The sequence below is a fragment of the Lutra lutra genome, chromosome 15, assembly GCF_902655055.1.
Source record: "Lutra lutra chromosome 15, mLutLut1.2, whole genome shotgun sequence".
In the NCBI taxonomy this organism is placed as follows: Eukaryota; Metazoa; Chordata; class Mammalia; order Carnivora; family Mustelidae; genus Lutra; species Lutra lutra.
The window spans coordinates 68,756,391-68,780,650 of NC_062292.1; the positions used below are offsets into that span (position 1 = coordinate 68,756,391).

Sequence of the window (24,260 nt, forward strand, 5' to 3'; positions counted from 1 at the left end):
ATGCTTTTGGAGAAAAGGATCCAGAGATGATGCCACGCAGCTGGGACATCAGAAGCCAACGTGGGCTTCAACTTGGGATGACCTAAAGCAATGGCAACAATTCCGGCTTTTGAAAATAACCAGCACCTGGCACAAAGTGTGGCACACGAGAGGCACTCAGGACATACGTGCTGTGTGTTGTGGGATTCTGGACATGAATCCAGCTTCTACCACTGAGTGGCCACTGGACTTTGGGCAATTTTTTTTTAAAAGATTTTATTTATTTCTTTATTTAACAGACAGAGATCACAAGTAGGCAGAGAGACAGGCTGAGAGAGAGGAAGGGATGCAGGCTCCCTGCTGAGCAGAAGCCTGATGCGGGACTCGATCCCAGGACCCTGGGATCATGACCTGAGCCGAAGGCAGAGGCTTTAACCCACTGAGTCACCCAGGCGCCCCTGGGCAATTTTTTTTTTTTAAGATTCTATTTATTTATTTTTTTATTTTTTAAAGATTTATTTATTTATTTATTTGACAGATCACAAGTAGGCAGAGAGGCAGGCAGAGAGAGAGAGAGAGGAGGAAGCAGGCTCCCCACTGAGCAGAGCCCCATATGGGCCCGATCCCAGGACCCTGAGATCACGACCTGAGCGGAAGGCGGAGGCTTAACCCACTGCGCCACATAGGCGTCCCTACTTTGGGCAATTTATTGACCTTTCAGAGTCTTAAGTTCCTCGTCCTTAAAATGGAGGAAATGGGGGTACCTGGGTGACTCAGTCCGTTAAGTGCCCAACTCGTGATTTTGGCTCAGGTGGTGATCTCGGCGTCATGGGATCAAGCCCCGCATCAGGCTCTCTGGGCTCAGCAGGGAGCCTGCTTGCGGTGCCCCCAACTCTCTCTCTCTCTCTCTCTGTGTCTCTAAAATAATTAAGTAAATAAAATCCAATCAATAAATAACATAAGACGGGGAAGTTTTAGTATCCGCCTTGTGAGAACCAAACGACGGCGAACATGAAGTAGCACAGGGGGCGCCTGGGGACTCAGTGGGTTGAGCATCTGCCTCCTGAATCAGGTCATGATCCCGGGGTCCTGGGATCCAGCCCCACGTCCAGCTCCCTGCTCAGCCGGGGTCTGCTTCCCCCTCTCCGCGCTGCTCCCGCTGCTGGTACTCTCTGTCAAATAAGTAAAATCTTTTTTTTTTTTTTAAGATTTTATTTATTTGACAGACAGATCACAAGCAGGCAGAGAGGCAGGCAGAGAGAGGGGGAAGCAGGCTCCCCGCTGAGCAGAGAGCCCGATGGGAGGCTCGATCCCAGGACCCTGAGATCACGACCTGAGCCGAAGGCAGAGGCTCTAAGAGCCACCCAGGCGCCCCTCAAATAAGTAAAATCTTTTTAAAAATCCATAAAGTAGCACGGAATAAGTACTCCATAAATACGAACTCTTATTATAACCAATATTATTTATTTTTTATTCTTAAATATTTTATTTTATTGTATTAATTTATTTTTCTCTAGCAATCTCTTCACCGGCTTGGGGCTCGAACCCACGACCCCGAGATCGAGACTCACAGGCTCCACTGCCTGGGCCGGGCGGACACCCCCTGCGGGAGAATTTTACAAAGTGAAGGGTAAGAAGGAGAGACAGGAAACCCGCAAACTCGGCGCGGAAGGACGCGGGGCGGGGTGCGGGGTGCGGGCAGCGAGGCCCGCGCAGGGCAGCGCTTCCTGGGGGAGCAGGAAGTCCGGGGCAGGCGTGACCCGCTGCCTCGGTCCCTTCAGCGCCCCCGCCCCCGCCCCCGCCGGCTCGGGCGCCCGCGCAGGTGGCTCAGCCGGGCCTTCGCGGAGCGACGCGGGCCTCAGCGAGGCGGGGCCTGGCGCTGCGCGTGCGCGCGGGCGCTCTCCAGCCTGGGAGGGCGAGCGACCCCTCCGCCCCGTAGGTGGGAGGGCGGCCCCGCGGGGAGGGGCGCAGAGGCGCGGCCCCTGTCCCCACCGCCGCGCTCCTGCCCCCCGCACCCGGTCGCGCGGCTTCTGAAGAGTCTCTAGAAAAGCTCGCGGACTCCGCTCATCCTCGTCGGCCGGAGCCCATGCCCTCTCCGGCCTGCGAGCGGGACCGGGTCACGCCGGGTCGCTGGGCTCCAGGCAGGGAGGGGGTCAGAGAAGGGCTGCGGCCGGGCTCTCCGCACGCAGCCTCACTGCGTCTTTGGGGAGGCGGCCCTGTTCCCAGGCAAGACTGATGATGTGGGGGGACGACTGGAAAGCTCTGGGTCCAACGAGATCGTGACCGTCTCTCCCGAACCTCTCTGTGGTCAGCGGAAAGCGAGGACGCCGGCCGGCCACACAGACCACGCCGTCGGGCTTCCCACCTCGGGGAGATGGCGGGGCTCGGCCCATCCCGAGGGCAGTGGGTATAGCCCAGCGCGACTGAGATGGTGACCGAAGGTCGCACATCTAGTACTTGGCGGAGCTGGGGCTCAACCCAGCTTGCCCCCCCAGGCTGGCCTCGGTGCTCTCCGAACCTAGAAGAAGGAACCGACTGTGCCTGCAGTGTGTCTGGCAAGTCGTCCCTGAAATAATTCAAAAAGCCAAAAGACCCCACAAAGAAGCAGTTCCTGAGCAGCTCCAGGCTCCAGGCGCTGTTTGGCTTACAGATCCGGGAGTGACCCTGGGCGGGGGGACGACACTGCTCCGTCTCACAGAGGAGCAATTGGCCCCACGCTCCTGCTGTATTGTAGGCATGGTGGTCCCTGGGCACCATCGTGGACAACCCCCTGCTCACATCCACTGAGGACACAGCTGTGGACACTTTCCAGTTTCTGAACCTCACAACCTCCCTGTTCTGGAGGAAAGGAAACCAGTCGTGACAGTCCTCATCTGATGACAAAACGTGGCCCAAGAGGCCTGATGCTGGTGACTCCTGCCCTCCAGGTGTGCAGGCCCTCTGCCCAGGGCCCATCCTCCCTGCTCTTCCGCCCCTTCTCCTCCAGGAAGCCTTCCTGGGTCACTCCCACCATGAGCACCTGTCAGCTCATGTTTATCTGTAAGCATCTGCGTAGGCCTCTGACTCCCCTGCCTCTCGAACCTCTGGAGGGCAAACTGTACCTTAGCCATCTCCCAGCATCCTGGGGCTGAACCTGCTTTTATTAGTATCGCCTTTATTGGTATTACTTTACTTTTATTTTTAATTTTTTTCTTTTTTCTTCTTTTTTTCTAAGTAAGCTTGCCCAACATGGGGCTTGAACTCACAACCCCGAGACCGAGAGGTGCACACCCTGCCCACCGAGCCGGCCAGGAACCCCATCTTTGTTAGGTATTCCTTTTTTTTTCCTTAAGGATTTTTTTTAATTTTATTTCTCAAGGAAGCAGTTGCCTGCTGTGGCTCCCGTCCTCTGGGCTTCAGGCACCGTGACACCACCATGCACTCCGCTCTCTGGGCCGGATTCTTCCTGAGGTTGTCACCCACACGTGGCTCCCGCAGTTTCACAGTGAACAACCGCGGACCGCGGGAGGAAGCAAGCCACCCTTCACAAGTATGGCCGGTGTTGCCTCACTTCCTGTGTCACGTGATGCGCCCATAGTTGTCACATGACCCACTTGCTGCGTTCTGCCGAACCTAAACCTGCAGGACGAATTCCGGGTCTGTAGCTGCGGCTGGGACCTGCATCCCTGTTCTCATTTAGTGGATCCTGCATTCTTCCGAGGCTGGAACACCACAGCCCCTCACCTGCTGATGGAGTTTTCAAGTCCTCCCAGAGGAGTGAGTGGGCCCCAGCTCCCCATCGGTCTTGTCACGCCACTTCTGGAGTCCTGGCCATCCGGACCCTGGAATTCAGGGAATGATGGTCTCCTCCAACCCAGGCCATCATGGCTCTTCGATGGAGGGGCAGAGAGAGAGAGGGAGGGAGGGAGGGAGGGAGGGGTGGAGGGAGAGGCGGTGGAAAGAGGGGAAGAGAATGGTCCTGGTTGGGGTGGGCGGCAGCCAGGGGTCTGTGTTGGAGGACGGTGGGAGACTTGACCATGGGCATCCAGCCCACAGGAGAGAGCCGGGGCGTGGAGAGGGGCTTGCTTCCCAGCCGCTCCTCATTCTGTTCTCAGGAATGTTCCCGGCCTCTGGACAGGGCGGGTGTCAGGGCTGCCAGCCTCACGGGACTGCTGTTCCTTCAGGTGATATCGTGGGCATCAGGTGAGCGAGTCACGGAGATGGGAGGCAGCCCCCCAGCTCCTCCTGCCTGGTGGTCCTTGGTCGCCTTCTGGCATACCAGAGCACCAGGAGGTGTCGAGTAAACACTTCGGAGGGACTGAGACCAAGCGTGGGTGGGGGTACAGAGAGAGGACTTTTGAAACCAGCGTGTCCCTTCTCTGTCTTCGTCCTGCAGCCCTGGCCTCCGCTTGTGCTCCCTCCCCTCCAGGTGCCCGGCCCTGCAGCCCTAAAAGCTTCGGCTACAGCTCGGTGGTGTGTGTCTGCAACGCCACATACTGTGACTCTCTTGACCCCCTGACCCTGCCGGCCCCAGGCACCTTCAGCCGCTACGAGAGCACGCGCAGTGGACGCCGGATGGAGCGGAGTCTGGGGACCATCCAGGCCAACCGCACGGGCACAGGTGACCAGGACAGGCTGGGGTCCCCCCAGAGCTGTCATGCCAGTGACCGCCACGACCTTCTTCCTTGGGCACTGAGACCCTTCGTTCCCTGTGCGTGTTCTCAGGGCTTCTGCTGACCCTGCAGCCAGACCAGAAGTTCCAGAAAGTGAAGGGGTTTGGAGGGGCCATGACAGACGCTGCTGCCCTCAACATCCTCGCCCTGTCCCCCCCTGCCCGGAACTTGCTGCTCAAATCTTATTTCTCTGAAGAAGGTGAGCAGGAGGGGGACGAGATGAGAATGTGGTGGACCCTTCGACCTTTCCATTGACCACGACTTCCACCCATTCCACATGTGGGTCCTCTCTCAGTGCCCCGTGGAGTAAGTGTCCGACCTGCCTGTCCTTGAGTGTTTAGGGATTCTGAGGCTCAGAAGCCCGGGCTCCCCTGGGCCTGCCTCGGACGTCACTGAGGGCTGAGGGTAGGCCAGGTCACACACTCTCCTGCCGACCTGGACCCTCCTGTCTTGGCCTTGTCTTTGTGCAGGCATCGAGTACAACATCATCAGGGTCCCCATGGCCAGCTGTGACTTCTCCGTCCGCACCTACACGTATGATGACACCCCTGATGACTTCCAGTTACGAGACTTCAGCCTCCCCGAGGAGGACGTCAAGCTCAAGGTGGGCTCCCGGCCCTGGTGGAGTCAATGCCTGCTGGCTGCGGAGCCTCAGGCCAGAGCAGGGCACGAGAGACACAGAGCCTGGCCCCTGCTGTGCTGTGTCCTGGGGTGGGGGGGGGCAGGGCGGGGGCCCATGGCAAGGCCTGATGCACTGGTTGGGCCAGTCTGTCCATATTCCAGCTCTCACGGTCTTTCTCCTCACCTCCACCGTCTCCAGATACCCCTGATTCACCAAGCTCTGGCACTGGCCCAGCGCCCCGTGTCACTGTTTGCCAGTCCCTGGACGTCACCCACGTGGCTGAAGACCAATGGGGCCGTGAATGGGAAGGGGTCGCTCAAGGGTCAGCCTGGGGATATCTACCACCAGACCTGGGCCAGATACTTTGTGAAGTAAGGAAGCCACAAGGCCATAGGGTCTGGACCAGCTCCCCTCTTGAACACCCTCGTCTCTGCCCCACTCCTGGACCTGGGTCACCCCCAGCTTGGACTGCTCAGATGACTTTTCTACCTCCTGGGCCTTTCAGACTTGGCCTGTTTTCCCCATCTTGATGGGGCTCCTGATCCCCCAGGGTCTTGGTCCCCTTTCTTGGCCTGACTCACTCGTGCCCTTTGCCCTGCCAGGTTCCTGGATGTCTATGCAGAGCACAAGCTACACTTCTGGGCAGTAACGGCAGAAAATGAGCCTTCGGCAGGGCTGCTCAGCGGGTACCCCTTCCAGTGCCTGGGTTTCACGCCCGAGCACCAGCGAGATTTCATCGCCCGGGACCTGGGTCCTGCCCTTGCCAACAGTGCGCACCGCGACACCCGTCTGCTCATTCTGGATGACCAGCGCTTGCTCCTGCCCCACTGGGCCCAGGTGGTAAGGTCCAGCGCCCCCCGTGGTGTCCCGGTGGTCCCCAAATCTCACATCCAGGTGGCTGGCCCCGAGTGTCTTCCCTGCTCCAGCTCTCGATTCCTAGAATTCCCTGGGCTGGAGCTAGGCACCCCAGAGGCTCCCCTGGGGTGCTGACCCCCCAGATCCCAGGGTTGTCACCTGGAGCTCCTCTAGTCGCCTGCATCCCACTGCCCATTTCTCAGGTCCCCAGTGCTGCTTCCAGAACCCTCCATGCAGGGCCCAGATTCAGTGGCCGCTCTCCCCAGGAGTCTTTGCCCTTCTTGGCATAGGTGCTGGCGGACCCAGAGGCAGCTAAGTACGTGCATGGTGTGGCTGTGCACTGGTACCTGGACTTCCTGGCCCCAGCCAAGGCCACCCTGGGGGAGACACACCGCCTCTTCCCCGACATCATGCTTTTCGCCTCGGAGGCCTGTGTGGGCTCCAAGTTCTGGGAGCAGAGTGTGCGCCTGGGCTCTTGGGACCGGGGAGTACAATACAGTCACAGCATCATCACGGTGAGCCCCCAGGACCCTGCCGGGCACACACCGCAGGCCCTCTTGGTCGCATGGAGGAAAGGCCTCTGAGCTAACCATCCCCGCTGGCTTGCTCTTTGGGGCAAATTTTGGGTTCTTGTGATTCCCTGTCGTGCCTTCCCTCCCAGACATCTCCATTACCACTCCTCCTCACGCCCGGGTCTCTGGTGGTCTTATCTGCCTCAGTTTCTCAGCTTTTCATCCCATGCCTCCATCCCCAGCACCCTGCCCTCCCGAGCTGTGAGGATGCAGAGCACCCCTCCTTGGCCTGGGACACCCCCATCTGTCTTCCTCATGTGACCCTTCAGGACATGGTCTGGGGACCCCGTGTGGAACCTGTTTCTGCCCCGCTCCCACCCCAGAACCTCCTGTACCACGTGGCCGGCTGGACCGACTGGAACCTTGCCCTGAAACCCAGAAGGGGGGCCCAACTGGGTGCGCAACTTTGTGGACAGTCCCATCATCGTTGACAATCGCCAAGGACACGTTTTACAAACAGCCCATGTTCTATCATCTCGGCCACTTTAGGTGAGGGGAGGGTGGCCCCATGTCCCACGCCACCACCCAGGCAGGAAAGGAGCAGGGCGAGAAGTGAGCGCGCGGCTTCAGCCCTGGCTCTGGGGGTGTGCAGGGGAAGAGTGACTTCTCAGCAAGGGGGAGTGGCCCCACCTGACCATGCCTGCTCCCACCTCAGCAAGTTCATCCCCGAGGGCTCCCAGAGAGTGGGGCTGCTGGCCAGCCAGAAGAACAGCCTGGATGTAGTGGCGCTGACCCGTCCCGATGGCTCTGCGGTTGTGGTGGTGCTGAACCGGTGAGAGCAGTGGGGCCAGGGGCAGGGGGCCAGACGGTGGCCTTGGCAGGCTGAGTGCTCAGCTTCTCTGCCCTTTCTTTGCCAGCTCCCCGAAGGACGTGCCTCTCACCATCGAGGACCCTGGTGTGGGCTTTGTGGAGACGCTGTCCCCGGGCCACTCCATCCACACCTACCTGTGGAGCCGCCCATGATGGAGCCTGGGTGTGGGCATTAAAGGGGTACAGCCAGCTCACACACTGTCGGTGGCTGAGAACTTAGGCGGGCTGGGCTGAGCATAGGTGACGTAAGCCCGGAGCAGTGGTTTGGGTGACTCACTCTCCCCCTGGCCGATGCCTGGGGGGGCCCCTCGGGGAGGACAGGGAAGCCCCAGCGCCCTCCACCCCCGCCATGCACTGTGTGCCGGCTCCACGGAAACTGGGCCGGGGCCCAGAGTGAGCTCACCGTCTGTGCAAACACAGGCTGGGACTAGGTGGGTGGCTGGGGAGGGGAGGAGGTGAGGAGGGCCGGGCCCCACGCCACCGCCTACACGCCAGCTAGGGAAGACGATGGCCCCGTCACCAAGAGAGGGTCTGATTCCGGTCAGTGTGGTTTATTGTGGGAGGGGCACCCCCACTTCTAGCCCTGCGAGGATGGGGGCCTCTGGAATGTACGACAGTAGAAAAGTCAGTCCCGGGGTCGGGGGGCAGGTGTGAGGACAGGTCACTCCTCCTCATCCTCCTCAGCCATGCTCAGGGACCGCGTGCCCGGGGCCCGAGCAGGTGTCGCCCGCTGGATGGAGACGATGCCACTGAGCAGGGCGTAGCCTGCCATGGCCGCCAGGCCCGCCAGCACGGACAGGATCTGATTCCGCCGCCGGTTGGGCTCCTCCTCCGTGTCCGGGCCCGCGGGCGTCGGGCGGGGGGGCGGCACCTCAGCTGAGGACCGGGGAAGGAAGATGGGCACGGGGGCTCGTCCTGGACCCCTGCCCACCTTCCCGGGGAGGCCGCTGCACGCCCCTCACCTCCATCCCAGGGGAAGTAGAGGCTGAGGATGTGGGTGCAGTAGGCACAGAGGTTCTGCAGCCCCCGCAGGTGGGCCTGCAGCTTTCCACTGGGCAGCTTAGCCTGGAGCAGCAGCGCCAAGTAGCCGAACACAAAGGCGTCCAGGGAGGCAGGGCTGGAGCCGAGAGAAGGGCCGGAGGAGAGAGACTGAGGCAGAAGGGGCGGGGACAGAGGGGGAGGGACAGCAGGCCCCCGGACTTGGGCTCTGGTAGCAGAGGGCCCCCAGGGGAGGAGCGGACACCCGGTTCTGGGGCTGGCTCCAGACCTGGCTGGGGGAGGGCTCCCCGGGTGGCGCCAGCCGGGCCCTGAATGGGACTCTATCCCGGGGCTGCATAAAGGGCACATTGAGCGCCCCGCAGCTCGGCGGCCCCCTACCCCCCAGGCCTGGCAGCCCTCCCACCTCACACACAGCCCCACTGTCATCAGGCCCAGTGTCTGTCCCTAGGACCTCCTGTCGGGCGCCTGAGCCACCCCAGTCCCTGTGGCGACATCGGAACCCGTATCCCCTCCCAAACCCTCTCCCTTCCCCCCGGGACAGACTCACGCGTCTCCGAAGAAGAACTTCTGGGAGCCCAGGCGTTGCGAGAGCAGGGTCAGGCACTCCCGGGCCTCGTGGTACAGCTGTGGGGGGGCACACGGGCGGGCTCGTGGCCGCGGGACGGAGCCGCCACCCGTGCTGGGCGGCCCCCCACCTTCTTGACCATCGTCTTTGGGGCTCCTGGCCGGCAGCAGCCCCCCGCCCCAGACGTACCTCCTTCTCCAGCTCTTCCTCGTTCTCGGGCCGGTGCTCCCCGCACAGCAGCTGCAGCCGCTCCACGAACTGCCGCTGCATGCGGCCGGGAAGGAAGAAGTTCAGGGGAAAGGGCGTGGCCTCCGCGTACCACTTCCGGGTCACCTCCACGTAGTTCTTGGTGTCCACCCAGAAAGTGTGTATCTGGATTGGGGAGGCAGAAGGATGGCGCTGGTCTGAGCCAGTGCAGCTGCCTGACTTAGGGTGGGCTCTGGGCTGCCCCCGGGCTCCGTGTGCCTGCGTGCGTGTCCCTGACACCCCCCCAGCCCCCCCCACGTTCCTGGCCACAGATGCTGGGAGGTCTGGGCGCACTCACCAGCACAGGGAGCAGCTTCTCCTCCAGCAGAGACATGAAGGCCAAGGTGTCCGCCCCTTGCCGGGCCGACAGGTCATAATCAGCGTTGTACTTCTGCGGATGAGATGCCCGTGAGCTGGACACCAGGAGGCTCCAGGGCACGTCCCCAAGGAGTGAGGCATCCTGCCTGGGACCACCCTCACGGCCTCTGAGTGGAGCAGAGCTAGAGCAAGCAGCTTTTCCCGCTGAGGCCCCCTTGCCCGGCCTGGCCAGGAGCCTGTTGCTGTTGGCGGAAAGCCTGGGCCTCAAAGCCTGCTGGCCATCAAGGTCGGACGCCCACTGCCGGGAGAAAGGCAGGCCCAGCCACAAACCAGGAGCAGCTCCCGGAGCCTGCATGGAAAGCTGGCAGCTCGCCTGCTGACGGCAGCTTTCGGACAGGAACTTCCGCAGTCCAGGCACCGCAGGACTGGCACAGCAGAGCTCAGAGGCCATGTGGGCCTCCGTCCATGCCTCAGGAACGAGGGGACGCTATCTTCAGCCCCAGACCCCCAGCTTGTTCTCTCAGTGCCTGGGGCTATTTCTTCTATCTCATTCTGTGGCCCGGACGCCACCACAAATGTCTAACAACACCCCACGTGTGCTCAGCCTGCCACACACTGCTGCAGGCTCCAGTGTCTGGTCCTCAGCAACACTTTCCACATCCTGAGCAAGTTTTGTCCCCACATAACCTCTGGAACATGATCCTCAAAAAAATGCCCCCAAACTTCTCTGAACCTCAGTTTTCTCCCTTGTAGACCTCTTCTCTCAATGTGGCTGTGTTAGGAGAACACTCTGGAAACCGGAAAAGCTGTGTTCATTCATAAGGACTCAGGGTGGTGGTCCAGTCCCTGCCCGGAACTTTGCCTTCTACCTGGTTCCCCTCTCTCCATGCCTCCCAAGCCTCCACGGAATTCCCCAGCTCCTTCACCTTTGGGAAAGCAGAAATGAAGAGGAGGGCGCTACTTCGCGCTACTTCTGACAAGTGTAGAGGAGCCACTGGAAAACATTCTGCCTAAGCCCCCTCCTTTATGAACAAAGAACTTATAGACCTGAAAGAGGAAGGAACTTGCCCAAGGTCACACAGTCAAGGACAGAGGGAAGAACACACTCAAGGTATCTCTATTCCTCTTGTAATACTCCCTCAACTTCCTCGTGCTGGCTTGAAGTCTTGTCCATCCCAAGCCCCATATCCAGCCCAACCTGGTCCTGTGAGGAGGACAGGAGCCACCTCTCAGGGCCTCATCTGAGCCACCCGCCTTTCTCTTCCCTGTGTCATCAGCCTGTTTGCCTCTCCCTCCCTGCCCAGCAGGCAAAAGGCACTGTGCCTTCGGATGTATCCCTGGCGCCCCTGCTTCATGCCCGGCCTAGCGCTTTACTGCACTCAGCAGCTCTGGGTGTGTCTCCCCCATTGGACAACGTGCTCCTTGAAGCTTTGGGTCCCCTACCTCTAGCCTGGCACTTATCAATAAAGGTGTGTTGCACTGAAATGACTGAGCTGCTCTCACTGGCAGCCCCCCTACCTGAGCCACCTACCTCTTTCCGAAGGTGGGTGATGATCTTGTGTGGTACCGAGATGACCTCTCCATGACTGGTCCGGAGGGCAGGCAGAGTTCCTGACGTTGAGAAAAAAGGACGCCCACCAAACCCTTAGCTGCCTTTCCATACGGACTTGCACCACATTCCTGTCCGGCTCCTGGTCCACCCTTCCTCACCCCCAGGAACACGGGGTACCTGAAGGGCTCTGCCAGGGGTTGGTGATCTTGTGCACCTTGAGTGGGGCACCCGTGAATCTGGCATAGGTCTGCAGGGAAGGAAGCAGAAGGCAGAGAGGCCCCAACAGGGGAATCAGGAAGACAGAGAACATTTATTGAGTTCCTTTCCTGCTAGGCTTTGTACTTGCCTCACAAAAGAAGAGGTGGACATTACAGCTGCCCCTTTCACAATGGGCAACACAGGGCTGAGAGAGATGGTGAACAGGTCTGCCAGTCAAAGCCTTCCCCGTCTCCTCTCCTGCCATCTGCTTGATGTACACAGAGCCTCCTAAGTTCTTCCTAACCGTGTATTCCTTTCCTTGGAAGCACTGACCATGTCCTTCTCTAGGAGTCTCTGTGGCCTGCTCCTCCTTAAGCCTTAGTACCTGAACACGTTGGCTTTACTTGCGAACGTGTCTGCCTTTCTCTGAACAACCACACCACACGGGAGGAACCAAGTCGTATTCGTCTTTGCATGCCAATTGGGTGGTTTGGAAGCGGGCCTGATCCTGCTTATTAAAGGAAGGGGTGAATGAATGAGGCGAACGAGTCTTTCTGACCGGAAAGCTCTTTCCACAGAGCCTGGCGGCATACATAAACCAGGAAATGCTGTTTAGTGAGCAGGAGGGGGAGGGGGAGGGGACAGGAATGCCGAGCCTGAGAGCCCTGAGGTCGTCCAGGCTCAGTAAACCTCCCGATGAAGAAACAGCGCTCAGAGACGAGAAGGGATCGCCCCAGGTCACACAGCCAGTAAATGGGCGTGCAAGGACTAACACCCATTTCCTGAACCCCCGACCAAGCCTCTTGCTGTGGCTGCACAAAACCTAGGCTGTCAGGCCATAGGGCACTGAGCCCATGTGCGCCAGGCACACACACACACACACACACACACACACACATCTTAAATTGCCTCAGTTTCCCCCAGTGCTCCCGGGCGGAGGCGCCCTAGCGAAATTCGGACGACCGGCCAGTTCGGCTCCCGCCCCAGTGCTCCAGAGCGCAACAGAGAGCAATGGCGCCACCTCTCACCAGCACGGCCAGGCTGTCCAGGTCCACTGACGGCAGCCCCCAGCCCCCCGACCAGCAGAACAGCTCCATGGGCGCCGCCATCTTGCCCGCCCTCTGTCCCGGAAGCACCACCCCCGCGCTTCCGCCCTCCCTTCCCCTCGGGCCGCCCGAGGCGGGGGCCGGAGCTAGCTGCGCGGCGAGGCGGGGCGGGGCGAGGCGGGGCGGGGCGGGGCCGGGCGGGGCCGAGGGCTTCGGGGGAGGGCGGCCGCCGCCGGCTCCAGAGACGGGTCCCGAAGGGGGGAAGGGTTCTCGGCGGGCCCGCGCGGAGGCTGGGCGGCCTGGCTGCGGGGAGCCCCGGACCTCCGACGGCGCGACGGGTCCTGGAGGCGCGGGTCTTGGGCGCCTGCTCCGGGCTTTCTCGCAGCCGTGCACGCGGCCCGGGCTGTGCCAGGCCCCGCGGGGCTCGGCCCGGAGCAGGGGCCGCGGGGGGGGGGGGGTCCCCCCGAGCCGCATGTTTTCCACAGCGCGTTATGTTTGGAGCCGGCCCCGCGCCGCCTGTCGCCATGGAAACAAAACAGGGGCGGCGGCGGCGGGAGCCGGGTCGGGCTGGGGCCTGGGTGGGGGAGGGGGTGGGGCTCGCGGGCCGTTGCCGTGGTAACGGGAACGGAGGCGCCCCTCCGCTTCGTCCGGGTCACGGCCTGCCCACCAGTACCCGTCCCCCCCCCCCCCCAGTCTTCCCAGTCTGGCCCCGGCCCCTGGCCTGTCCCCTGGTTTACTCCTGGCCCCGCTGGCTCTTTGCTCGTTCCTGATTCCTTCCCTCCGACCCGTTCGCTGACCGCTGTGTCGGACGGGCCCTCCAGCTCCCAGCGGAGGCCTTCACGTTTTCCCAGGACGGAGGCACGTGTCAGGGGACCCCCACCAGTAAAGAGCACTTGCTTCGTCGGGGCAGCAAAGTTCAGGCCATGTGGGCATCCCCTGGGCACAACAGCGAGCTAGTTTCCACCACTCCCTTGGCATCCCTTCCTGCCAAGCTGTGGGATAATGCGCACTGCCTGGCACTGCCCCTGCCAGGGGTTCCTGCCTTCTGCGACCGCGACGTACAGAAAACAGTAGCATTCGGTAGTGGCCCCCCTCAGCGAGAGGGCAGGAGGGAGGGAGGCACCTGGGAGAGAGGACCGTTAGGGAGAGGCAGGAGGCAGGAAGGCCTTCAGACTCTTCCCCAGCGCCCTGGATCACGGAGCTGGGGATGCCTCCAGGCTGATTAGCGGCTCTTTGTTTCAGCCCCCCCTCACCCGCCTGCTGGCCCCCCTCTTCAACTCCCCCTTCCAGTCCCTCCGCCCCCCGCTCCTGCTCTCTCCGCCTAGCCTTTTCCCCTCCCAGCCGCCTGCCTGCCAGGGGTAGTGAGCCAGCTGAGCGGCATGGAGACGCAGAAACTTCGGGGGGCCCTGGCTCTTCTCCTCCTCTGCACTTTGGCATCTGCCAGTCAGGACCTGCAGGGTAAGCCTGTCTCCATCTTCTTCCACCCCTCTTGGCCTCCCCTTGTTTGCCCTCAGCTTAGTAGCAGGGAAACATGTGGGCAAGGGGAGAGTCCCGAAATGGAACAGGAGGGAAGAGTCCGTGAAATTGTGGCCATCAGGGAAGCAGTGAACACCAGAGGGTAGTGGGTGAGCAGGAACTGGCCAGAGTCAGCCTGAGGCCAGGTCAGAGAGCTCAGGAGCTGCATGCTAGGGCTGCCCGGGCTGGGTTGGTGTCTGAGCTTCCGCAGGGACCCCAGGGTCCAGGAGACCAGGGCAAAGGTGGGCTTCTCCATCCCCGGGGCTGCCGGCTGCCCCAAGACAGGGTGGGGGTGGGGACCGAGAGGTCTGGGCTCTCCCGGAGGTCTGGCTGTGGGATGGGCCTGCGGGTGTGGGAGAGGTAGCTGAGCAGATGACAGAGGCACAGATTCATTACTGGCTGGAAGGGAAACCACAGATTGGCCAGGACACAGGAGGCAGAGGAGCCGGGTCCCACATTCCCGTGGGAGAGAGGCAGACAGCAGGAGGGTCAGAGCCCTCAGTGGGCAGCTCTCCTCGTCCAGCGTGCGTGCACGGAGCCCGGGGGCGGGGAGGAGGGGCGTTTGGGTGTGGGATGAGCCAAACCCAGCCGCCTAAAGAGAAACTGCTTTTCCATTTCTGCGCTGTGGGCACCAGGTGCTGCTTCTGCGTGCGATCCCCACAGTGGCTCCCTTGCGCCACCTGGTGGGGGCATCTCAAGTGGGCCGGGCGCTGGTTCTGTTTCCAAGAGAGCCTCAGGCCCTTCGGGTTCCCAGAGGGTGGCCTTCAGCAGTGTTGAGGGAAAGGAAGCACAGCGCCTGGTCTTCTGATAGCGACCAGGGTTGAATTTCAGGAAGGTGACTAACGCTGCCCCCTGGGGGCGGGGGTGGGGGAAGTGATGAAGGATGCTCCCCCCCCCACGGCCACGCCCCAGGGCTCAGGGGAAAGGGCAGACTGAGCATTTGACCCCGCTCTCTGACCTTGATAATCCTCGCCTGGCCAGTGATTGACCTGCTGACTGTGGGCGAGTCTCGGCAGATGACCGCTGTGGCGGAGAAGATCCGGGCAGCCCTGCTCACTGCTGCTGACATCTACCTCTTGTCCACCTTCCGCCTGCCCCCCAAGCAGGGTGGTGTCCTCTTTGGCCTCTACTCTCGCCAGGACAACACACGATGGCTGGAGGTCTCAGTTGTGGGCAAAATTAACAAAGGTGACTGGTGGGCATCTCCTTTCCTGCACTGATGACCCCCTGAGCACTCTCCCTCGTTCCCACTCCCATATCTCTCTTAATTCTCCTCGGCCTCTGTGGGGGCTCATGGGCCCATCCAGCTGTGCACAGGCACTAGGGGCACCCAGAATGGGGTGCTTAGGACGTGCACCGGGAGGCCAAACCATAGAGCAAGGCCTAATACTTGCAGGGAGAGGGTGTTGTACTTGGGGGTGCCTGAGGGAGGGGGAGGGAGGTCTCCGTGTCCCAGTGAGGGTGTACGGCAGTCCCTCAGTTCCCTGGCACAGTCCAGTGGGTACAGAACCAGCTGGCACTCTAGCAAGGGACAGAGTGATGGAAGACTAAGGACATCCTAGTCTCCGAAGCAGTTTGAAAAGTATTTGTTGTGTGCCTGTCACATACAAGGTGGGGAGAGATACACCGCAGGCAAGGGGCCAACGGGAGTGCGGTCCAGAAGGGTTGATCCGAACCCTAGTTGGGAGACGGGATGGGCGACAGGACCCATACTGACCTCCCCTCCTGGGCAGTGCTGGTGCGGTACCAGCGGGAGGACGGCAGAGTCCACGCCGTGCACCTACAGCAGGCGGGCCTGGCCGACGGGCGCACGCACACGGCTCTCCTGCGGCTCCGCGGTCCCGCCCGACCCAGCCCTGCCCTGCAGCTCTACGTGGACTGCAAACTGGGAGACCAGCACTCTGGGCTCCCTGCATTGGCCCCCATTCCTCCTGCCGAGGTTGACGGGCTGGAGGTTCGGACTGGACAGAAGGCATATTTGAGGATGCAGGTGAGCCGGGAGGACGGGCCCCTGAGTTCCGCGCACGGCCTTCACAGCAGTGGGAGGAGGACCCGGCGGGTTTTCCCACCCCACTCTGCTCCTGTCCGCCCTCCCCCCACCAGGGCTTCGTGGAATCTATGAAAATGATTCTGGGCGGGTCCATGGCCCGGGTGGGGGCCCTGAGTGAGTGTCCATTCCAGGGGGACGAGTCCATCCACAGTGCAGGTAACACAGAGCTGGCATTCTAGACCCCAGAATCACTTCCTGTGGCCTTTGTTGACCCTCATCTCCTTGGCTTCCCCCTTAACATTCATTCCTTCAGCTCACTGATTCCTGGGGCTTCAGACGCTGTTACCCCCAATCTCCTTCGCCTGTGGTTACAGGCCATCCCAGGAGGCCTGGGTCAGAAAAGTCTCCCTGTTCAGGGGCCCCCGCCTCCCCGGGTAGCTGGGAAAGTAGAGCGACTGGAGAAGGAAGGAACTCCCGAGCGCTCTGTGTGGGGGCCAGACAGTTCACTGCTTGCTCTTGGCGACCCAGAGAAGGGTCTTTGGGTCTTTCTTAGCTGTCATCCGCGACTGTCACCTACCAGCAGCCTCTCTGAGCATGGTCCGTGTGCCTGGTGTCTCTGACAGGGATGCTCAGAGGTCCTTACCAACAGAAGACGTCCACTTCTCCCAGAAGCTGGGTGGGGGAGGGGGGCGCAGAAATGGAGCAGACAGACTTGGATCACTTCTGCTGCTCCCAGGCCTGGGAACCAGGGGGATCTGGCTTCTGATTGTGAGGCAACCCTCTTTCAGGGTCGGTCACCCGTGGGGAGAGCTGTTCTGCCTGCCTGTTGCCTCTGCCCTCCCACCATCCAACTGCCTGTCCCTCTTCCAAGACTCCTCTAGGCCTTTGTTCCTGCTTCTCTTTTCCTTCCTCCTCCTCACCGGCCTGGTCCTCTTCACATCTCTACCCTCTGTGTTTTCTCCTCTCCAGTGGCCAGCGCACTCCACTCCATCCTAGGTGAGCAGGCCCCCGGGAGGCGGGTGGGGAGGAGCCCGGGGCAGCTGCTGCTGGGCTTGGGCTGGAGCCGGCAGGAAACAGAGGCCCCTTTAGCCAGGAGAGGGGTGGGGTTTGTTTAAAGGCCGGGTGGGGAGCATGGGCAGGAGCTGACTTATTACCCCAAGAAGGGACGAGAGCTGTGGCCCAGTTCTGAGCCTCTCTGCACCTGGGGCTCTGACAGGGGAGCAGACCAAGGCGCTGGTCACCCAGCTCACCCTCTTCAACCAGATCCTGGTGGAGCTGCGCGATGATATCCGAGACCAGGTTTGAGCTCGCCAGTGGGGGGTGGCATGGGGCTTGGGGTGGGGTGGTGCGAGGAGCCGACCGCCCCTATCTGTCTATCCGCCAGGTGAAGGAGATGTCTCTGATCCGAAACGCCATCATGGAGTGTCAGGTGTGCGGTGAGTGGGCGTGTGGGGTGGGCTCCGGATGGCACCCCGTGCTCCCCACCTCATGGCTTTGGCCTCCCCTTCTGCGGATGGGCACGTCCCCCTGTGGCTGGCTCTGACCATGCCCACCCCTCAGGCTTCCACGAGCAGCGTTCCCACTGCAGCCCCAACCCCTGCTTCCGAGGCGTGGACTGCATGGAAGTGTACGAGTACCCCGGCTACCGCTGTGGGCCCTGCCCCCCAGGCCTGCAGGGCAACGGCACTCACTGTGTGGACATCGATGAGGTGGGGGAGGGCCGCCTGGAAGGGCGCAGAGAGTTGAGAGAGGCCCGAGGATGTGGGGCGGATGCTTGGAGACAGGGAAAGAAATGAGGAGGGGGGCACAAAGCCCGTGCAAAGAGCAGGGGGCCGCATGGGGAGGGCCACTTGGGGGGGCAGGGGGGCCCGGGGTGGGGGTCAGAGCGCAGTGAGGCTAGGCGGTGGGAGCATGGACAGGGTCCTGAGCGCCCCCTTGTCTCTCCCACAGTGTGCTCACGCTGACCCCTGCTTCCCTGGGGCCAGCTGCATCAACACTGTGCCTGGCTTCCACTGTGAAGCCTGTCCTCGCGGCTATAAGGGCACTCGGGTGTCCGGTGTGGGCATCGACTACGCCCGCGCCAGCAAACAGGTTAGCTCGGCCAGAGGGTAAAGACGAGGTCTGGGGCTTGCGGGGACCAGGGGCTTCTGGGCTGGGTACGGGGTCCTTGTGAGAAACGGGACGGGGCTACCAGCTGGTGCGCTGGCTTTGCGGGAGGGGCCCGGCTGTGGGTCCGGTTTCACCCAGAGTCTGCCCCGTCAGGTCTGCAATGATGTGGACGAATGCAACGACGGGAACAACGGTGGCTGTGACCCAAACTCCATCTGCACCAACACCGTGGTGAGCCATGTGCCTGGAGTGTGTCCGGAGAGTGGGGCGTGCGGCCACACGCACACACGCGCACGCGCCACTGCAGAGTTCCTGCCACACCTCCTTCGTCCCCAGGGCAGGCCACCCTGACGTGGCTCATACTGGCTCCGAACCTGGGTTCTGCTTCTTACGGTGGCTGGTAGCAGGTCTCCTGGGGCTTAGTGTCACCACCTGGAAGCTGGGGCTATGAGACACCCGCGAGGCTGCCAGGAGAGGCCAGGGGCCATGACTGTCCTAGTGGGCATCAGGCCAGGAGCGCCCATCCCACACCCCTTGGGCGGGACAGCCCCGGGTCCTGAGTACCCAGCAGGCTGACCCTCCTCCCTGACATGCCGCTTCCTGGTTCTCAGGGCTCTTTCAAGTGTGGCCCCTGTCGCCTGGGCTTCCTGGGGAACCAGAGCCAGGGCTGCCTCCCAGCCCGCACCTGCCACAGCCCAGCCCACAGCCCCTGCCACGTCCACGCGCACTGTCTCTTTGAGCGCAACGGAGCAGTGTCCTGCGTGGTGAGCTGGGCCTGGGGCTTGGGAGGGAGAGGGAAGGTTTGGAAAACGGGGGTCGGGCCGTGAGCCTGCATGGGGCCTGGGATGGGGGCCTGCGTGGGAAGGGGCCCAGGAACCACTTGGGGAAAACAAGGGCTGGAGCAGGAAAAGGCCGGTGTGAGGAGATAGGCCTGGCCCTCATTCCTACTCTTCCCGTGGCCCAGTGTAACGTGGGCTGGGCTGGGAACGGGAATGTATGTGGGACCGACACGGACATCGATGGCTACCCGGACCAGGCCCTGCCGTGCATGGACAACAACAAGCACTGCAAGCAGGTGTGCGGCCAGTGGGTAGGGGTGGGGCTGGTGGGCAGGCAGGTGTGGGCAGGCTGGGGCAGGGGTGGAGCACGCAGGCAGGGGTGGGTGTCCAGGCTGGGGCAGGGGTGGAGCAGACGGGCAGAGTTGAGCCGGCCAGGCTGGGCCAGGCCACAATCCCATCTGGGTTCCTCCTCGACCTTTAGGACAATTGCCTTTTGACACCCAACTCTGGGCAGGAAGACGCCGACAACGACGGTGTGGGGGACCAGTGTGATGACGACGCTGATGGGGATGGGATCAAGAACGTGGAGGTGGCTCCTGGCGGCCCTGTCCCTTGCGGCTCCTCTGCTCCTCTCTATGCCTTGTCCCATAACCCTGTCCCCTCTTGGTCTCTGGCGGCGCTGCAGAAAGGGCCCCAGGGCTCCCATTCGGGCGTAGACCCTGTGCCAAGATGAGATGGATTCTGTGGAGGGTGGGTGGGCGCAGCATGACTACAGACATGGGCACGGGGACGGGGTGTGGGTAGGTTCCCAGGGGTGTAAGGGCGGCCTGACTCTTCCTCTCACCCCAGGACAACTGCCGACTGTTCCCCAACAAGGACCAGCAAAACTCTGACACAGACTCTTTTGGGGATGCTTGTGACAACTGCCCCAACGTCCCCAACAATGACCAGAAGGACACAGACAGCAACGGGGAAGGGGACGCATGTGACAATGATGTGGATGGAGATGGTGCCACTGGGGCTGGGGGACTGGGAGGCCCTAGCAGTGGGAAGGAGGCATGGCTGGGCGGTCTAAGCACCACAGGGGTGGCCTGGGTGGGCGAAGCGCCCTGGGAATGGGAAGAAGGGGGGCAGGGCGAGGCAGGAGAGGGCTAGGGGGTGTCCTCTGCATGGGACGCCAGCTCCAGAAGACAGCATGACCTGTTGTAGTGACAGGCTTGTGTCCCTGCATGTCTCCTAGGCATCCCCAACGGACTGGACAATTGCCCTAAGGTCCCTAACCCACTGCAGACAGACAGGGATGAGGACGGGGTGGGAGATGCCTGTGACAGCTGCCCTGAAATGAGCAATCCTACTCAGGTACTGGGGCTGGGGAGGGGAGGGCCCTGGGGTGAGGCCATGGCCCTTCCCATGGGAAGTGGTCCGGCCCCGGTCTGCGGAGTTATCAGGAGGTGGAGAGAATGGGCATCTCTCTCTCTCAGACAGATGCCGACAGTGACCTGGTGGGGGATGTCTGTGACACCAACGAGGACAGGTAGGGCAGGCCAAGACACAGACGGTCCTCCCCGGGTTCCTTTACTTTCTTGTGGTACATTGTTTCCCGCGTGGTTTAGCCTTGATTCTCCACTCCTGTTGAGCAGGAGCCCCTCCCCCAAGTCTAGCCTCCACTCCTGCTGCCGGACATTCGCCTCACCTGGCTGGCTGTGGGGCACACCCCTGACTTCTGAGCAGAAGATGGGGGATGGACGTGGTACTTTTAGAGCCTTTATTTGGTGCCTGTTCTGGGCAGCGATGGGGATGGACATCAGGACACCAAGGACAACTGCCCAGAACTGCCAAACAGCTCCCAGCTGGACTCAGACAATGATGGACTCGGAGACGAGTGTGATGGGGATGACGACAATGACGGGGTCCCAGACTACATGCCTCCAGGTCCTGACAACTGTCGCCTTGTACCCAACCCCAATCAGAAGGACTCAGACGGTGAGGCCGGGGTCCCACAGAGGCCTGCACTGGTGGGGGCCCTGCACAGGGCGGGGTGGCAGGTGCCACTGGGGCCAAGCCAGGAAGGCGAGGCCCGATGGGCGGTGTGGTGGTGTCCAGAGCCCACTGCCAGGCCTTCCTGAGCCCTTGGCCTCACTCTGCCCAGGCAATGGCGTTGGCGATGTGTGTGAGGATGACTTCGACAATGACGCAGTAGCCGACCCCCTGGACGTGTGCCCTGAGAGTGCAGAGGTGACCTTAACGGATTTCCGGGCCTATCAGACCGTCGTCTTGGACCCTGAGGGAGATGCTCAGATTGACCCAAACTGGGTTGTGCTCAACCAGGTACTGCAGCCATGGGCTGGGCAGGGGCTGTTAGGCCAGGCCACCAGGTGGGGCCCTGGTGGGGCTGTGTCCCCGGAACAGGGTTTTCTTCTTTCCTGAACTCCATCAGGGCATGGAAATCGTTCAGACCATGAACAGTGACCCTGGCTTGGCGGTCGGTATGTACGGAGCACCCGGTTCCAACACTTCCACCTGGAGGAACCCTACAGGGGCAGGGGGCAGGGGCCAAGCTGAGCACACATCTCACAGGCATTGTTTCCCACCCCGAGTGCCCCATGGGCCACTAGTGGCTTGGCCACCCCTGACCCAGATCCCACCCCCCCCCAGGCTACACGGCCTTCAACGGTGTGGACTTTGAAGGCACCTTTCACGTGAACACGGTGACTGATGACGACTACGCAGGCTTCCTTTTCAGCTATCAGGACAGCGGCCGCTTCTACGTGGTCATGTGGAAGCAGACGGAGCAGACCTACTGGCAGGCCACACCCTTCCGGGCTGTCGCGCAGCCAGGGCTGCAGCTCAAGGTGGGCAGCTGCCCGGAGCCCCCAGCCCAGGGCCCTCACCCCAAGCCTCCCCGAGCTTCCCCCACTGCCTGAGTGGGAACCCTCTTTCTCAGACATCTGGCCTGGAGGTTGGCTTCCAGGGGACTCCAGAACGTGCTCCCGCCCCCCTTGACTTCCTTTTCCATCTGTGCTTACCAGTCTGCTGATTGGGTCCCACGGTTGACCCCCTGTCTTTGCCAATATTCTCCAGGCGGTGACATCTGTGTCAGGCCCGGGTGAGCACCTCCGGAATGCCCTGTGGCATACTGGCCACACCCCCGATCAGGTCCGGCTGCTGTGGACTGACCCCCGAAACGTGGGCTGGCGGGACAAGACTTCCTACCGCTGGCAGCTGCTGCACCGGCCTCAAGTGGGCTACATCCGGTGAGGGGAGGGGCTGAGCCCTGCAGGGTGGGGGGACCCACAGGCCCGGCCTGGCTTGCTTTGGCCTGGCTTGGCCTTCAGCTGGGACTCCCCACGGGCTGCCCCTGCACTCTGCTCCTCAGTGCCCTGGGCCCTGGACTGGGACTGGGGCCACTTCCCTCTCTGCCCTCCACCACGGATGTCCCGCCTCAGCCCTGCTCTGGGCCCTAGGGCTCGTGCTCCCCAGGACCCACAGGCTGTGTGGGGCCGTTTTCCCTTCTGTAAGGTGAGGGCGTGTTTGGGAGCCTGCAAACCACAGGACAGGCCGTGGAGAGGCCCTCCGCTCCGGCCCCTTCCGTGGTACATCCCAGAAGCCACCCCATCACCACGTCTGACCCGGAAGGGGTCATCATTTGCCCAAGAGTAAACCAAGGCCCAGACTGCACACCTCTGAGCAGCAGGGCTAGGACTTCTCAGTCGGGCGCTGTGGTCACCCCTGCGCGCTTCCTAGTCAGCAGGGATGACGGAAGGGAGGGGAAATGGCAAGAGCCCGCGGTCCAGGGACTTGGGCTGGTTTCCCTTTAAGGTGCCTGGGGCTGCAGGGTGCCAGGGCAGGGGGTGAGGGAGGGGGGACTAGAGCCTGGGAAGCGGGTGACTTCACCCCCCAGCCCATTGTGCTCATTGTCATGGCAACCCAATCCTCGCCTGGAATGCGGCTGGTGCTTTGAGATGCAAAGGGGGCTGACAAAGAGGCAGGGGCCCCAGGCCTGAGAAAGCACCCCGTCCCTCCCCTTCCCTTCCTCCCTCTCCCTCCTTCCGTTCTCTCTCTGGCCCAGTGAGCTTCAGGGGGGTTGGGGATGAGTAGGGGCCTGGGCTTGATGGCCCAGTGCCCATTGGCCTCCTAGCACCCACGGACGCCCCTGTCCTGGGCAGGGTGAAGCTCTATGAGGGTCCTCAGCTGGTGGCGGACTCTGGGGTGGTCATTGACACAGCCATGCGGGGAGGCCGTCTGGGCGTATTCTGCTTCTCTCAAGAAAACATCATTTGGTCCAATCTCCAGTATCGATGCAATGGTGAGGCTCCAGACCCCATCGGCCTGACCTTCCATACGCCCTGGTGGGAGGGTCCTATCTTCTGACCTCAGTCATTTCTCCACCTCAGACACGGTGCCCGAGGACTTTGAGCCATTCCGGAGGCAGCTGCTCCAGGGAAGGGTGTGAAGAGGCGGCCCCCGAGGGATTCCGAATCCCGATTTTAGACCCTCTGGCCTTGGGATCCATCCTGGAGACCCTGGGGTCTAACTTACAGCCACTCAAGCAAACACAGACCCTTCTCCAGCACCCACAGGAGTTCCGCCCCAGAAGGGTGGTGACCCCACGGTTCAGGAGTTGGGACATTTTCAAGGGCTGCTATTCTCAGGCACTAACCCCAGGAAAGAGAACAGCACGTTGCCATAAAGGTCCGGTGGTTTTCTAAGCTAGTGCTTGTTGTTTCTTTTAGGGGTTTTCCACAGCAGGGTGGGGAGCAGGAAGGAACCGAGCGGGTGAGAAAGGGGGCTGGTAGGATGAAAGCTGGAGCTCTACCGAAGTTTGGCTGCGCGCGGGCGGGTGGAGGAGGAAGGCGCTGGACTGGGGCAGGTGAAGGATGAGGGGCCGGCCCGGAAAATGGCTAAGTCCTCCCAGACCCACTTACTCACTCACGGCGGCGGCGGCGGCACTCCAGTCCATCTTAGGTCGTCCGGATCGACAGCCAGGAGGGCTGGAGCTGGCCCGCTCGGGGCGAGAGGGAGGCCGGGGGGCCGGGGGGGCCGGGGGGGCCGGAGGCCGGGACGAGTGCAATATTGGCGGGGGAAAGAACAACACTGCACCGCGTCCCGTCCCTCCCGCCCGCCCGGGGCCCGGGATCCCGCTCCGCACCGCCTGCTGCCGGGTCAGCCCCAGAACCGGGGTCGCGCCGGGGAGCTGGGTCCAGCTGGAGGCCAGAGACTTGGCGCCTGGTCGAGGGGGGAGGGGACGGCGGGGAGGGTGGTGGCCGGAGGGGAGGCCGCGCTGGCCCGGAAAGCCGCTTTCCGACCCCAGCCGCTGCGCGCGCTTGCTCTTTAAATACTCGGAGCGCGCGGCGCGGAGCCGTCGCCATGGTGACGCGTGTCCCAGCAACGCGACTGAATGGCTGTTGCCTGGCAACGCCGGGGCCGAAGTTTTGGGGCCGCCCACTTCGATG

General features: G+C 62.0%; 3 protein-coding genes across 6 annotated transcripts; 2 read left to right on the forward strand and 1 right to left on the reverse strand.

The window, feature by feature from the left end:
- Nucleotides 1–1,926: 1,926 nt before the first annotated feature.
- Nucleotides 1,927–7,684, forward strand: GBA1 (glucosylceramidase beta 1). The gene is given in 15 exon segments (XM_047704663.1): nt 1,927–2,906; nt 3,338–3,508; nt 3,604–3,735; nt 4,074–4,161; nt 4,388–4,579; nt 4,684–4,830; nt 5,102–5,235; nt 5,452–5,624; nt 5,856–6,093; nt 6,399–6,623; nt 7,004–7,051; nt 7,053–7,112; nt 7,114–7,169; nt 7,336–7,452; nt 7,538–7,684. Coding segments are annotated over 15 exon segments (1,938 nt in total). The 5' UTR covers nt 1,927–2,855; the 3' UTR covers nt 7,644–7,684.
- A 341-nt stretch (nt 7,685–8,025) lies between these two features.
- MTX1 (metaxin 1) lies at nt 8,026–12,903 on the reverse strand. The gene is made up of 8 exons (XM_047704664.1): nt 12,397–12,903; nt 11,348–11,417; nt 11,150–11,229; nt 9,599–9,691; nt 9,244–9,426; nt 9,037–9,113; nt 8,453–8,607; nt 8,026–8,366 (listed from the first exon to the last, which is right to left on the reverse strand). Exons 1-8 carry the CDS (start codon nt 12,886–12,888, stop codon nt 8,152–8,154), a joined length of 1,365 nt encoding a protein of 454 aa, XP_047560620.1. The 5' UTR covers nt 12,889–12,903; the 3' UTR covers nt 8,026–8,151.
- Nucleotides 12,904–12,975: 72 nt separating this feature from the next.
- On the forward strand, nt 12,976–23,520 carry THBS3 (thrombospondin 3). 4 transcript variants are annotated; one of them, XR_007123019.1, is made up of 23 exons: nt 12,976–13,872; nt 14,911–15,117; nt 15,663–15,919; nt 16,033–16,135; nt 16,889–16,915; nt 17,136–17,218; nt 17,304–17,355; nt 17,480–17,628; nt 17,870–18,010; nt 18,182–18,259; nt 18,640–18,792; nt 18,993–19,103; nt 19,289–19,396; nt 19,657–19,816; nt 20,048–20,166; nt 20,289–20,341; nt 20,597–20,790; nt 20,957–21,135; nt 21,245–21,293; nt 21,463–21,659; nt 21,889–22,061; nt 22,946–23,113; nt 23,202–23,520. XR_007123019.1 is itself a non-coding variant. In XM_047704660.1 (23 exons), the coding sequence occupies exons 1-23, from the start codon at nt 13,794–13,796 to the stop codon at nt 23,258–23,260; spliced, it is 2,871 nt and encodes a 956-aa protein (XP_047560616.1). In that variant the 5' UTR covers nt 12,976–13,793; the 3' UTR covers nt 23,261–23,520. The 4 variants fall into 4 exon arrangements, 3 of the variants coding, with proteins under 3 accessions (XP_047560616.1, XP_047560617.1, XP_047560618.1); XM_047704660.1 differs by having other exon boundaries at nt 22,974–23,113; XM_047704661.1 differs by lacking the exons at nt 16,033–16,135; nt 16,889–16,915; nt 17,136–17,218 and having other exon boundaries at nt 22,974–23,113.
- The last annotated feature ends 740 nt before the right edge of the window (nt 23,521–24,260 follow it).

What these genes read in the sequence shown, in the direction of transcription:
- MTX1 (XM_047704664.1), bottom strand. Translation starts at nt 12,888, where the DNA reads ATGCGGCTCGGGGGGACCCCCCCCCCCCCGCGGCCCCTGCTCCGGGCC. An exon ending in CCCCTGGCAGAGCCCTTCAG is followed by an intron (nt 11,230 to 11,347) that starts GTACCCCGTGTT and finishes TCTCAACGTCAG; the next exon opens with GAACTCTGCCTGCCCTCCGG. An exon ending in AAGTTCTTCTTCGGAGACGC is followed by an intron (nt 8,608 to 9,036) that starts GTGAGTCTGTCC and finishes TCTCGGCTCCAG; the next exon opens with CCCTGCCTCCCTGGACGCCT.
- THBS3 (XM_047704660.1), top strand. Translation starts at nt 13,794, where the DNA reads ATGGAGACGCAGAAACTTCGGGGGGCCCTGGCTCTTCTCCTCCTCTGC. An exon ending in TGCCAGTCAGGACCTGCAGG is followed by an intron (nt 13,873 to 14,910) that starts GTAAGCCTGTCT and finishes TCGCCTGGCCAG; the next exon opens with TGATTGACCTGCTGACTGTG. An exon ending in AGCCAGGGCTGCAGCTCAAG is followed by an intron (nt 21,660 to 21,888) that starts GTGGGCAGCTGC and finishes AATATTCTCCAG; the next exon opens with GCGGTGACATCTGTGTCAGG.